General features: G+C 38.9%; 1 protein-coding gene across 1 annotated transcript; it reads right to left on the minus strand.

Annotated features, from left to right (window-relative positions):
• Positions 1–1,111: 1,111 nt before the first annotated feature.
• On the minus strand, positions 1,112–11,779 carry LOC148364447 (Krueppel-like factor 15). The gene is made up of 3 exons (XM_088337203.1): positions 11,622–11,779; positions 6,359–7,527; positions 1,112–1,996 (listed from the first exon to the last, which is right to left on the minus strand). Exons 1-3 carry the CDS (start codon positions 11,682–11,684, stop codon positions 1,807–1,809), a joined length of 1,422 nt encoding a protein of 473 aa, XP_088193329.1. The 5' UTR covers positions 11,685–11,779; the 3' UTR covers positions 1,112–1,806.
• Positions 11,780–14,573: the final 2,794 nt, after the last annotated feature.

Genomic DNA, 14,573 nt, shown 5'->3' on the forward strand with positions numbered 1-14,573 from the left:
AAATGGGGGCCTACTTGGTTTTTTGGTCCGTGTTCACACAATATAAAGAATATAGTATCTGGGTTACACCAATCTCAACATAACAAACTTGATTGGTCTTTTTCTGTGGTTTCAAATAGCAGGAGTGTAACCGTATCTGCAGGTCAATATTGCCATAGATTGTTGAATGTAATTGACCCTCGGTTATTGTTGTTTTCTTAACAATTTTTTGACAGGGTAGAGGCCTGGAACCCACTGAAAACCGGTCAGCGGCCCACTTTTAGGTTGCAACTCACAAACACTGCTCTAGATCAATGGTTCTCAACTATTATCAAGAGATGTACTGTTTTTCGCCAAAATTCCCCTAACCTAAGTATACAACGTGGTCCTCGGCAAGGATCGGGTAGCTCCCAAGAACTCTTGGGTAGCTTATGGACTGGTCCTAAAAATACATCACCAGTAATGTGATTTTCTTGGACTTAAAAAAAATGTAAACGATGGAAGATATTTATAGAAGTGTTATATTGATAGTATTTTTATAACTAGTTTATAAACTACATATGCAGTCGCCCAGTGCCCTTTTTTGAGAAGGAGGCTAGGCCATTTATGCCCTACCCCTACTAGCAACCTAGTAATAACATAATAATAACATGTTAAGAACACACTCCTGACATAACATTTGTTATTTCAGAAATTATCATCAAATAGGTAGCCCTTTGTGCTAATCCTTAAAAATGATATACAGTAGCTTTTAGCTTAAAAAACAACACCGTTATTGTGGCGAATTTTTGGGAGTTGCTTTAAACACATTGACCCAGTTTTGGCGTGGGTTATTTTATACAATGCCATAAGGTTTTTTTATATACAAATGGACCAATATTTTGGTTTAAGAGAGCGTGTGTATTAATTGGGGCATCCTAGTTGCAAAAATACATGAACTATCATACAAACATGCATTTTTTTAACTACATGTAGGTCGAGAATTTTGTATTGATTTTTTTTTTAATTTATTTGACATGACATGATCCCAACCTAAAGGGAGCTAACATAATTGTCCACCATCTTGCTGCTACAGGTACCTAAAATCCTCAAAAAGGCTGGGCAAAAAAATAAAAACGTAAATTAGTTTTTTTGACTTTTTGAGTCTCCATAGTTTGTATTCTTCCTTGTGATTTTTAATCACTTTTTTTTTTGTTGCACTACAGCATCTAGTGGTCAAATAATACACACTGTCTCTTGAACAATGATATAGCTCTCATCTTCAAAAAAGGTTAGGGACCCCTGTTGTAAACAAACACAAAAAATGTATGGCGTTTTTAACGAAATTGCCTCTTTTGGAACTTTTAAACATATTGACCCAGATTTGGAGAGGGGCAATTCATTCAATAGGACAAGGAATTTAGGAGTTTGTTTTGAAAAATGAAACCAATATTTCGGTTAAGATTAAGTTGTAAAAACAGCCTACTTTAGGTTTGTAAGAAAATTACCCATTTTGGGTATAAATATTTATGAAATAAACCTATTTGAGAACCACTGCCATGCGTGAATCCTAAAAAGCTTAATGTCTACATAGCTAAACTACGTTTTAGGTCTTCATATTCTCCTTGTACTACAGTACTTTAGCATTTGTCTTAGCATTTTCAGTTAGCCTTTACTTTGCATAACATGAGGAATGTCAAAAAGACTGGCGGGCTTCAAGGCCCTAAATGCAGGACGTCCTCCAAAGGAATACACCACAAAGTCAAGAAATGTCCTTCCATGACAGATTGGTAAATTTGATGAAAAGACAAGAGAAATATGAGCTTAGCGCGTGTGCGAGATCGCGTGCTAAAGTGCGATGTGAGCCACGGCCGGACGTCCACGAACCGTCCGGTTGCTCCGTGGGAATCGATGCACTTTGACATGTTTGGACAGATGGTCGCTGCGAGCAAATTTCTTCTCGCAAACTGGACATTGGTACGGCTTCACCCCCGAGTGCGACCGCCGGTGTCGCGACAACTCGTCCGAACGGGAGAACCTGCGGGGCGGAAACACGTGTGAATCAATTGAGCAGAGCGGATCGTTTTAAGGACTTTTGGGTGAGTTGGCGCCCTCTGGTGCTAAGTATGGAAAACCAATAAATACATCCATCCATCCATTATCTGCACCGCTTATCCTCAGTAGGGCCGCGGGGGTGCTGGAGCCCATCCCAGCCATCCTCAGACAGTGGGCCTTGAACTGGTTACCAGCCAGTCGCAGACCAGTAAATACAGTACATCAATAATGGTACTAATGCAGTGAACCCTAATATATCTCGGTGGTTACGTTCCAAAAAGAACCAGTGATAAAAAAAAAATCCATTAAGTAGAAACCCTTATTCACAACTCTTATCAAAATGTTATTAAAGGTGCTGTCAGGAATTTGAAAACTTTCTACTTGCTGATGCCATCTTCAGGCTTAAGTCATCATTGCAGCCTTTGTGTGGCGCTTGAAAGTACATTGCATTTCTAAAAAGAGCTCAGACTCTTCTTTTTTCATCTTTTTGGAAGTTTGGGTATTTTAAACCATCTTTTTCTTACTTTTGCCAATTCCATGCTACACTAACAAAAAACTGTGATGATGAGCATGAAATCACTCTCCATTCCCCTGCTCCCACCCAAATTTCCTGGTTTCTAGTGGGTTGTGCGTCCCAAACAACTCTGATAAAAGTAAGATAGAAACAAATAGGCCCGGTAAAAAAAAAGAGAAAGAAATAAAAAGGCTATTCGAACTCAGTTGGGCCTTGTTAACAATACTTAATAGAGAAAATTAACTACTTGTAACTTTTAAAGGACACCTCAAATGATGCACCCCACATTTAAATACTCTATTATTGACCCTTTGCACGTGACGTCACGTTGCCTTCACTGGCAGAATTAGAGCCATGACGGGCGACAGGAAGCACTTGAGCGCACGGTGTTGAATAGGCAGTTAAGTTCAAACAAATACCAATAACCACAATAAAAGAATATAACCACCACTTTTTTTACCAGGGTGAATTATTCCTGTGGCAGGCTTCTAAGCCTGATTTGGAACTGTATCCCTTTAGATCAGACCTGGGCACTCCGGTCCTGGAGGGCCGTATGTTCTGCATGATTTTTGAGGTTTCTCTGATCCAATACAGGTGATTCCAATCACCAGTATCGTTAACGAGCACTTGCTAGCTTGCTAACGAGGTTATAATTTGTATCACCTGAGTTAAAGAAGAGCAAACCTCAAAATCTGGCAGGACGTATGGCCCTCCAGGACCGGAGTGCCCAGGTCTGCTTTAGATGAAGACAGAAAACAGCAATGTTTATCTGCAGTCATGCGGGGGACTGCTGTTGGGCCAAGGTACAACAGTACCAAGGATTCCAAGATTTGCGGCAAGGATTTTTTTTTTTACAAGTTTGAGCTATTTAATGTTAAGTAGGTATGAGTCACATCGAAGACACTCAATATAATAAGCTAGCTAGTGCTAACTAGCTATATTAGTGGCTTACAGTTGCTATTTCCTACTACGTAAATGAGTTGCTTTTATTGTGATTACCCAGGGAATCAAAACAGTAAACTTCCAAATAGAACATGTATTAAAAACTGATATGTGCTCTATCATAAAGCATATTACGCCAAAATGATCTGTCAAATCATCAGGCCATGAAATCGGAACGATAGTTCAGGAAAAAAAACAACCCTTATTTCGCCGAAGTAAATATTTTCAATATGCTTAAAAGTACTTCTTATATGTGGTGCAAGTGTCCTGTGCTTTACTGTTCTATTACATTCCCCGAAGATTTAGATATATAGTAGTTTCAGTAACGTTCAGTCACGGCTTGCGTTTGTCGGCAAAACTAAGCACAGTAACAGGTACCAGCTACAAAGAAGTGCTAAGCATCCAGACTCTTATAAACTTTTAGATAAGCACAGGTGTATGGGGATACTCCATTTACAATATAGAAGTACAGATCGTGTGGACTGAAGTCAGGCAGACTGGGCGATTTGGTCGGATGAGTGAATAGGTCAGGAGGAAGACTGTATGGGTTGGTAGCTAGCATTGCTAATGCTATCCTCAGTTTTTCCAAATAGCACTCTTTGTGCTTTCCGACAAGGTGAGACACCTTATCCGACAGCTGCACTATATTCGTTTGTCTAGTCATTGCCAATAGTGTTGAGTAGTATTTAGCTTTTTGTTGTTGTGTTGGGTTTCTACCGTCTGTCAAGGTTGTCCGCAATTGATTAGGTCACGTGTGTGCAAAGGTTCAATACATTGAAGCCAAAGACCGACCCCTATTACAGGCTTAAGCGTTTGCTTAATAAATAATTATACTATATAAACGTTAAATTCTTTATTTTTTTCCACAAATAACTACTGGACTATTTATTAAACAATAACAATCGGTAGAAACTGTTTAGCCAACCAGGATGCATAACACGATGTGAATCGGTGAAGTACAGAGACTGTGAAAAGTAAATCGCGTTATAGCGAGGGTTCGCTGTTTTAACATTTTTAGTTATCTTTTAGTTACAAATTGAATTTTTCAAAGCTGATGCAGAAAACAGGAAGAATAAATTCTTGTCCTATTGGCAGAAAATGTATGCTGAAATGAAAAAGTCAACTTAAATTGAACTTAACTTACCTAACCAGCGCTAGACTTTAAATTTATGGCTGGTCTGGTCCATTTTTTACTTGATTTAGTCTCAAAATAGATATCAAAAAGTTGTTGTCCAAATTTAGTCCAATACGATTAAACCTTGTCGTTGTAAATTGTTTTGACTATTATGCACGGTTTACATCATTGTCTGTTAACGGGCAATCGTGTACTTGTTCGCAATGTTCCCTCGAATTTTCCACGGGTCTGAGCGTTCACACAAAGTCGGTAAGCAACGCTTGAAACAACAGTGAGCAACCATAATCCCAAGTGTGGCAAGATAATTAATTATCAAACATGTCCAAAACTTGACATCAAGTTACATTTTGCTGAGTTTCCGGCAATGCAAAATTATCTTTCTCTTTTGAATGAATTGACTCATGTACTATTGCAAAGGTTGTACGGCCTACAAACATCGTTTGTTCTTACAATCCTTTCACAAGATATCCATTTCTTTTTATTTCCTGATATATTTTGTCACATAGTATTAACATTTTGGGGGGTTTATTTAGTCAGTTGCAAGATACAGAACTGTACTTAATCACATTTTTTAGTGGAAGTACAATGTTGGCAACAAGATTCACTTGATATAATTGGAAATTATTTGAATGCAACACAAACCTTTTCTTCTTTTTTCCGTGTTTTTTTTTCTACTTTTAAAAAAGAAAAAAAAAATTTAAATCTCATTGTGTTTATTTTTTCCGAGCTGTTACTTTTTCTTTTTGTTCTCTATTGACTTTTTTCATAAATTTCTTTCTTTTCTTTTTTTCTGGCTTTTTTCTAAATTTTTCCTTCTTTTTTTTCTCTTCCTTTTGTTTCTTTTTTTTTCAGCTTTTCACTACTTTTTCATTTTGGTATTTTTTTCTTTTTTGTTCAATTCCCCCTTTCCTTTAAGTAATTTTGTGCATAATTTTACATAATATTTGGTCATGTTGGGATTAAGGAAGCAAAAACAACCCGAAGAGCCGTTTAGGACCCGAAAGGGCCGGTTCCTTTTAGTGAGCCGAGCCGAAGAAGCCAGTTCTCGACAAACTCTACTAACTTTACTCAACTTCGTTCTACTTCGACTCGACTTCATAATACCACATTTAGGACACAACGTCAGGAAAACCCGTGTATTTTTACCTACATGCACTGTAACTTTGACTAAAGTCGCTTCTTAATTAGTAATTTTGAGCCCTCATTTTTGTGCGCTGGCTAGATTTTCTTGTACGCCGAGAATGTGCGAGCAGTGCACAATTGCGCACGCGCGCAGCTTAGAGGGAACACTGCTTGTTCGTTGATTTCCACACCCTCTGGGGCGACTCTGCTTTTGTAACTGAGGATATTTAATAAAAAGAAAGCGCTTGGGGGAAGACCTTTAGTACAGGTTGGGATTTCTTATCTGAGGTTTGTGCTCACTCTGGTGTTCTCCATGCAAGTTCAAAATCCATTGATGTCTTCTCTCCTTATTTTGTGTGTCTAAAAAGCCATAAACTTCATTCATTTTTCAGTTGCTCCTGAGAAACAAAGTAAAGAAATATAAAGAAGAGGCCTTGGATCTTTTGATTTTTCTGTACGTGCTCCTTCCAGGAAAACATTTAGGACACCCCTTTTTAATTGGAATAAAATGGGAAATCTTATCATGGTATCAGATTCTTATCACTTCAAAGTCCATCACGATTGAAAGTCAGACAATTTTATGAACTGCACAGAAGGAAAATCGCTTGAGAGACAATGGGACGGATACTCACCGCCATCCACATCCCTGCCAGTTACAGGCGAACGGTTTCTCTCCGGTGTGCCTTCTCAGATGGGCCTTCAGGTGGCTGCTCTTGGTGTATCTTTTGCTGCAGCCAGTAAAACTGCATTTGTGTATTTTGAGCAGGTCCGCCATTGGGTTCTTCTGAAACTTGGAACCTCCGACGAGTATCTCAGATCCTTGTTGGCCGGCGTTTTCGCAGATGCTCAGAGGCTTGGCTGCGATGCGGACAAACTTTGAAGGGATGTTGAGAATGGGGGAAGGTGGCGTTTGGGGTAGTAAGGCGAATGTCTGACCTTGGATGTTGAGCACTAGTGGTGCCAATTTGAGTTGCGAAGGTGGGGGTGGGGATACCGGTGCTAGATGCACCAAAGCTGGTTCCCGTTTGATGTGAACAACGATTGGTGCTCGTTTATTGTCCGGTTCACCACCAGGTTTCTTTTTGCTGTCATTGGTGGATCCCCGTTTGGGGTTAGAAGTTTTGGTCTCAATATGACTTTCTTGAACAGGACTAGAACTTGGAATAGTTTGAACCGAGCTCTCTGTGTCAGGCTCAGGGGAGGCCTCCTTAAAACTCTGGAGTCCAACCTCTCCACTCCCTTGTGTTTCATGTTTCATCATCACAAGTTCTTTGTTCTCCTCCAAGAATTCTTCAATTTCTTCCAGTGTAGGCTGAAAGGACCCTCCATGTTCCTTGTCTGTGTTTGACCACAAAAAACACTCAAAACCTTCCTTCTTGACACAGGTGTCGTCCCAACGAAAGCTTGGTGACAGGGTAGGCACCATAGAGGCCGGAACAACCTCTCTGGTTCCTCCCAAAGAAGACTGAGATGGCAAGTGCTCCAGGTTTTCAGCCCGACTGTCAGCAATCAAGTCGCCGGAAGAACTAGAGATTAGTAGATGCGAGACCGCACTCGAAAAGGAATGCGGGCTTCGGGACTCAATCGGAACCTCCGCTGAAAAATGGCAGCTTGCCACCTGGTGGTCCGACTCGGCAGCCGTGTTAGAGTTTTTGAAGTTTTTTATCATCACGGATGCCAGATCTGGACTTGGTGCGTTTTGGAAGACTTTTGTCGCTTGTTTTCTTTTGGAGACTTTCGAATTCTCTCTTCCTGGAGTGAAGCATGTCACGGAGGACAAGAGGACAATCAGCCAGGCAATCTAAACAAGAAAGAAATAGATATTGTAAAAATGGACTTAATTCTAATTGTTCTATGATTGTTATGTATGTTATTTTTAATCCAGGTAATAGCTTTGTGTCTCCATATTTGCTTAACACGCATTGGAAAAGAACAGGGTAGGGAATTTCTTTTAACTTGTAGGCCACACTGGGTTAAAAAAATTGGCTGAGACCGGGCCAGGTGGGGAAAAAAATTACGGATTTTCTTTTTTTTTCTTTTTTTTGCACCGAGAATTTTGACTCCGATAACTCGATATACTTAAGTGGGAAAAAAATCATGTCGTACCATCCATTTTTCTCTCATTTGTATCTATAAATAAATATACATGCATACATTTACATGTTATATCCCAGTTTCAATTTCTTTATGGATTCATTTAATCAGATTGGTTTCGAAACACAAAATAATATATAGGTGCCTGTTTTTAGGCACAAAATGTGAATATATGCATTGAAAAAATATCACATGAAGCTTAACAATATAATGATACCATATATAAATGTTAAAAAATGAAGAATTACTAGTACTATATAAAATTATTTATAAATAGAAAATGTAAAAAAAAAATACTAATATACATTTGCTGTTATTTTGGTATCACAATCAACCTTGGTATCCATACATTTTTTGGTACTAGCTATTCTTTAATCATACAATTATTTAATTTATCAATACATTTATCCAATTTGAGACAAAACCCCCCACATGAACTAACTTTAATTCTGAGTGTACACACAGTTGACTACTCTCTAGCAAAAACTTAGATATGTAACCTTCAATAGGTAATCTATCCACTAAATCTAGTAATCTGTACCTAAATCTTAGTTATATGTACCCACAGTTTACAAATCATTACTCTTCAACAATTTACTCATTTGTAACCACAGTTAAATAATCTGTGACTACAGTTGATTCTTCTGTACCCCCCATTTTACCCAAAGTTAAATAATATGAAAATATATACTCTAAAAAACATAAAATATAGTCATCTGTTCCGGTTCCCTCATCACAGTAATCTGAAGCCACAGTTTACTAATATGTACAGTACCCTTATTTTAGTAATCTGTCCATTCAATTTATCAATCTGTGCCTCCAATTTTTGTACTCCCTACTCAAAATCTAGAAATCTGTTCAGTTGACCAACGCGTACCAACAAACTAATCACTGTTCCCGATCAAATTCATACAACCTTTCAAATATCAAACGGTGGGTGGAGATTTGAAAGAGGAAACAAACAAAAAGCCAGATTTTCCGGCTTGACTCTGCACATAAAAATAAATTAATTATTAAATCATCAGAAGTATTTTCACATTTTAAGTAGAATTATTCTTATTTTTAAAAAAATTTTAGTTGTTGACAACGTGATCTTTGTGTATTGTGTAGTGCAACTGAAAACGAGCGCTACAAAGCACAAGGAAGAAACAAACTACGGAGACTCAAAGTGACCAAACCACACTATTTTTACTTCCGATTTTTTTGTTCGAACATTTTGAGGTTTTTGGGTACCCATAGCAGTAAGCGGACCACACCATTTTTTTTATTTATTGCCCTGCCTTTCACAAGGTTTTTGTCTTTTGTGGGTACCCGTAGCAGCAAGATAGCGGACAATCATGTCAACTGCCTCTAGGTGACCCTCATTTTAAGTAAAATAAATACAAAGGTCTCGAAAAAGATCTATTGTTTGGATATCACATTTATTTGAGGGTTTATGATTTTTTTTCTTATTATTCAAATCAATATTCTTTTTTTCAATGACTGAAAATTCTTGCCACTGGGAGGTGCTGAATAATCAGTGTTGGGAAAAACGGCATCAAAAATAAAGCTGTTATGTAACAGCGTTATAATTTTTTTTTTTCCGGTAACGGGGTAATCTAACTAATTACTTTTTCGGCCTTTACAACGCCATTATTGTTACTAATGCTCAAAAGCGGTGCGTTACTTTAGCTGTAGAACGCCAACGGTGGTGTGATTCATTTGGCACACAGGATGCTGTTTTCCGCTCTACTTTGAGTTGTTTTAGGTCACGAATCATGTCACCAATAAAAATAACGATAATCATATAAAGATAAACCTTACGATTACCCTAATTACTAATGCGCCGAAAGAAAAGGCGAACGAGGGCTGAGTTTTGACAGCACCCAGCTCGTGTCATTCGCGGACGAAACGTCTCTATGAACCGGCTTTTGGAAGAGAACGAGAGGAGCCTGCTCCCCACTGACACCTGTCGGCTCCTTCAGAGACACCTTTTTTCCTCTTATGATTTGTCAATACAGTGGAACCTCGGTTTTCGGACGCCTCTCAGTTCGAACAAATCGGTTCTCGACCAAAAATTTCGAGAAATTCTTGCTTCGCTTTTCTTTCAAAAAAATCGGAGTTTGAACGCCGGTATTCTAGGGGCGATGCTGAGCGGCGTACGAGTGTAGATTGCCCCCACCCCTCGTGAAGAACTGTTGTCACGGCAACGCGCACTCCTTCTCTGCTTTCGTTTTTCAAAAGCGGTGAAGGAAGTGTTTTAACTCCTAATTATGCCTCGGAAGAAGGTTGGTGCAAGCAGCAAAGTTGCTACAGGTGAAAAAAGAGGAGTAGTGCGTACAACTATTGCATTTAAGAAAGAAATAATAGCAAAATATGAAGAAGGTGTGCGAGTTTCCCTTCTTTCAGGAATACAGCATGGCTTCTGCCGACAACCGCCAAGGTAAGAAATCCTACTTATAATTCTTTTCTTTATCCTTTAACCGCTCACCACTTGTTGTGGAGACCCGGGTGCTAAATGACCTGTAAACGACCTGATTTTTTTATTTTTACACGTTCATGTTAGCGTAATCTTTCGTACAGAAACATTTAGGGTGTTGGAACAGATTAAAACAATTTTACATGACTTTTAATGGGAAAAAACGACTTCGGTGATCGGACAAATCGGTTTTCGTACAAAGAAATGGAACGGATTATGGTCGAGAACCGAGGTTCCACTGTATGTATTTTTCGGGGAATTCTGTGTTGTTGAATTTAAAGTTGTTGAGCATAAAAAGGTTTAAATTGTTCGTATTTTATCTTCTTTTTTTGTTGGTTTCCAATAAAATTGATTATGATTCCTGTGTTTTTCAGTGTTTACATAAAAATGTAAGGTTTATTCCTTTTTTCTTCTTTTATTCTGTTATTGTATTTTCCCTGTTGTTTCTTTTCTCTATTATTGTGTTTTTGTATCCTTGCATAATCCTACATATTAATTGCTAATGTAGGGATTAAAGTAACAAAAACCACCTGAAGAGCGGTTCGGAACCCGAAAGAGCTGGCTCCTTTTAGTGAGACAAGCAAAAAAAAAAAACGATTCTCTAAAAATTGTCATAATTCCCCATTCTTCGAGTTAACTCTGGTCATAAGCGTAATTGCTGTTTCGTATTTGCTCAGAAAATGTTAAAATCTTTGACATACAACTTATTTTTAAAGTAACAGAAACAGTTACTTTCCCTGGCAGCTAGTTACTTTGACTAGAGTAATTCAGTTACTTTGAAGAAGCAGTGAGTCACTATAACTAATTCATTTTAAAAGTAACGACCCTAACACTGTAAATAAAACACGATGTCCCTTTAAAATTTAAAATGTAGTCATTCCTGGAAAAGTGGAAGGTAACTCTTAATCCTAAACCTCTTGACTGAACATTTCCTTCCCTAACCAGGGCCCCGCTTCCTCTGAATGACCGACAGTAACCCTACAACATGAGAGGGGAGACAAAAACGTCAACATTTAGTTAAAAACACATGCAAAGTGCGTAAATATCTGTATTTGACTTGCATCACCTTCGCTACGTTATGTTTTTAATCGAATAATAATAACAACACAAAGAAAGTCTCCAGAAAATCAACTTTAAAGGAGGATCACGTGGATCACGACTGTACAATGACGTTCTCGCGACAACAACCCAAATCGCGTCGAGCCCTCATGTCGGTCACGCGCGCGTACGTGCGTGCGCGCTCCGCGACGTCAACATGTTTTCGTTGGGCACGATGCGGCAGATGGTACCCAATGCTCACACTTCCCAGCCTGCAACGCCTCCGTGAAAATCTCGTTCCTGACCTGGTGCCCCGCAGCTAGTCCCGATGCAGAAACTGTCCTGGGATCCGGGTTCCGTTTTTGCATTCAAAACCAGGTTTTGTTGACACGACGCTCCCAGAAAGTGAACTAGTAGCAGCAGACACGGGATCAAGCGATGACTGACGCCTAGCATTGGAAAGCGGGGAAGCCACGTGACCGCTGTCCATTCAGAAGCGGGGAGGGAAGGCTCGTCTCTGTTCTGAGTCCTGATTGGTCGGTTCTGTTGTGGCAATTAGCCGGAGGGGGCTAACAACAGTGGCTGGTGGGTTAGCTAGTTGTTTGATTATTTATATCATGAGTTACAAACCATTTTGAAGCCGAAAGATACTTTTTTTCATACAGCCTGTCGTAAAGGGCTAACAAATTGACATTCATTTACAAAGAAACCCTTTGTTGTTACCATGTTATACTTGCCCGAGACCAGAAGTGGATAGTAACGAGTTACATTTACTCCGTTACATTTATTTAAGTAAGTTTTCGGACATTTATGTACTTCTAGGAGTGTTTTAAATCACTATACTTGAATTGTACTTGTGTTGATTTGTAAAGCAGAGACTAGACTTGTTCTCCGCTACATTAGGCCACATTGAAGCCGTTATTTAAATCCCCGCCACGTAAGTTCGCATCTGTCTGTCTTCGTGGCGGACCGTGCATGAGTGATGCGTCATTCGCAAATGAACCGTCTCATTTAGCGTAGTTAATATGTTGTCGCATTGAAAAGTCAATGGTTTTAACTAACATTTTTATTCAACATTGTGTGTTGTTTGTCAGAGATTCCGAGTGGCTTGAAGTTGACATTAGTTTTAAGTATACAAAAAGTGTGTTCAAAGTTCAAACAAGTTACACAACACTGCGACATCTTGTGGTAGGGTGAAGAAATACATGCTGCTATACTTTTAGACATTATTATTATTATTATTATTGATAATATAGTAATTAAGAGGACCCCCAAACCTGTTCCTTTTGTCTTAATATTTTTCTACTTTTTTCTCTTTTTTTGCACACAGACTGAAACACACACACAATTCATACAAGTTGATGGGCTAGCAGCTAGCTTGAAGTTCTTCCTGCGCAGCCTGTTAAAAAAAGTACTGGCTCTCTAAGTGTGCTGCTTTTGCTTAATGTATTTCTTTGATTAAACTGTTTTTTGTTATTGTTTATTAAAGTATTTGAATTTACGTTGATTGTTTTAATCTATTTTCAAACTTGCTGTTATTTATTGTTGGATGGACTTTTATGATTTGATGTTCTGATTTAATAGTTGTTATAAAAATAAAATAATCAAATAAAACTTTGCTGCAGTTACTCAGTAGTTTTTCACAATATATTTTTATATTTTTACTCGAGTAATTACTGTATTTGGATAACTACTTTTTAGTTTTACTTGAGTCATATTATTCTGAAGTAACAGTACTTTTACTTGAGTAAAATTTCCGGCTACTCTGCCCAAGACACACCACAGGAAGCGGTGCCTCGATGTCCTAGGTTAGGGGTTAGCAACTCATTGGACCCCCTCTAAAAAACATGTTTGGAGCCCCCAAAAGTAAAAGCTTTATAAAAGCCTTATAAGGAAGGAAAAACATACTGCATATATCTACTGTATATGCCCTGGAAAACGTTAGGAATGTCTGTCCTACTACAAAAACCATTTCATTTCCCATTGTCAAAGTTTTTGAAAAAGCGCCAGCAAGCCACTAGCACCAAAAAGCCGCATGTGGCTCCAGAGCCGCTTGTTGCTGACCCTTGATGAAGAGATCTGTGAACCATAAACTGAATTATAAGAGGTAGAATTTAGTCCTGTTTATTTGTATAGTCCTTAGATCGACCACTACGTCTGCTGGAGAGGGATGGGCGCCACCAGGCTGTAGTTGCCCAAGACACATTGCAGGACATGGGGCCCCTACGACCTGTGTGTTTAAGGGAAACACCCACCCACCCATTAGTATCGTCACATGTCGCTCCCCGTCAATGTGGAGGTCCGGCTCATCTTTTGAGAGTGGGAATACGCATTCCACCGAAGAACAACGGTGACCAGATAATGAAGGTGCTGTATCTGTCACGGAACGGACCAGGAGGCAGGAAGTGTGAACTCATTTTGCGTGTACGATCCGTCACTTTAATTTAGAAAATAAAAATTGTCCAACACGCAGGGACCAAAGACAAAACAAAACAGGCTTAAAGGCAATCAAAAATTCAAACTAGGTAATACTCACAAAACAGGCTTAAAGGCAATCAAAATTACAAACTAGGTATACTCAGGTCAAACGGGCATGAACAGGTCTTTCCTCAAGTTAAGCAATGGTCTGGCAACGGGCAGTCCCAAAAGTATCCCACACGCAATCAAGTCAATCTGTCTCAGCCGGTGTCAAGGGGCGGGACTAGCTGGGTGCCAACTCAGGAGGTAGAGCGATCGTTTTAGGATTAAGGGATCCCAGTTCGAATCCCGGCTTGTCCGTGTTACATGTCGAAGTGTCCTTGGGTAAGACATTGAACCCCCAATTACCCCCAATAAGCAGGTTAGCGCCTTACATGGCTGCACAGATCACGGCTGCTATTGGCAAATGTGAAGCACAATGTAAAGCGCTTTGGGAAGTCATTGACTTGAAAAGCGCTATATAAATGCAGATCATTTCATTTATCAACTCTGCATTTGTATTATTTAACTCCAGGAAACTCATGTAGACTGGAAAGTGACAAAAATAGCATGCAAACACAAATGTAAATAATTAATTTAAGGATTTGAACGTCTGTTTTTTTTTTGATGAAAATATTCACCTAAATATAAAAACCTTGTTGTTGGGTTTCATACCTATTACAGAAAACAGCTAAAGCTTAAACTTCTGCAAAGACACCCAGTTGCTATTTTTTATTTTTAGTATTTTTCATATTGCCTTAAACAGGGCATCAGTGACTTTTTTGGAGTCCAAAAACATG

Source organism: Urocampus carinirostris, chromosome 6, assembly GCF_059441175.1.
Source record: "Urocampus carinirostris isolate Australia breed hairy pipefish chromosome 6, RoL_Ucar_1.0, whole genome shotgun sequence".
Classification (NCBI taxonomy): Eukaryota; Metazoa; Chordata; class Actinopteri; order Syngnathiformes; family Syngnathidae; genus Urocampus; species Urocampus carinirostris.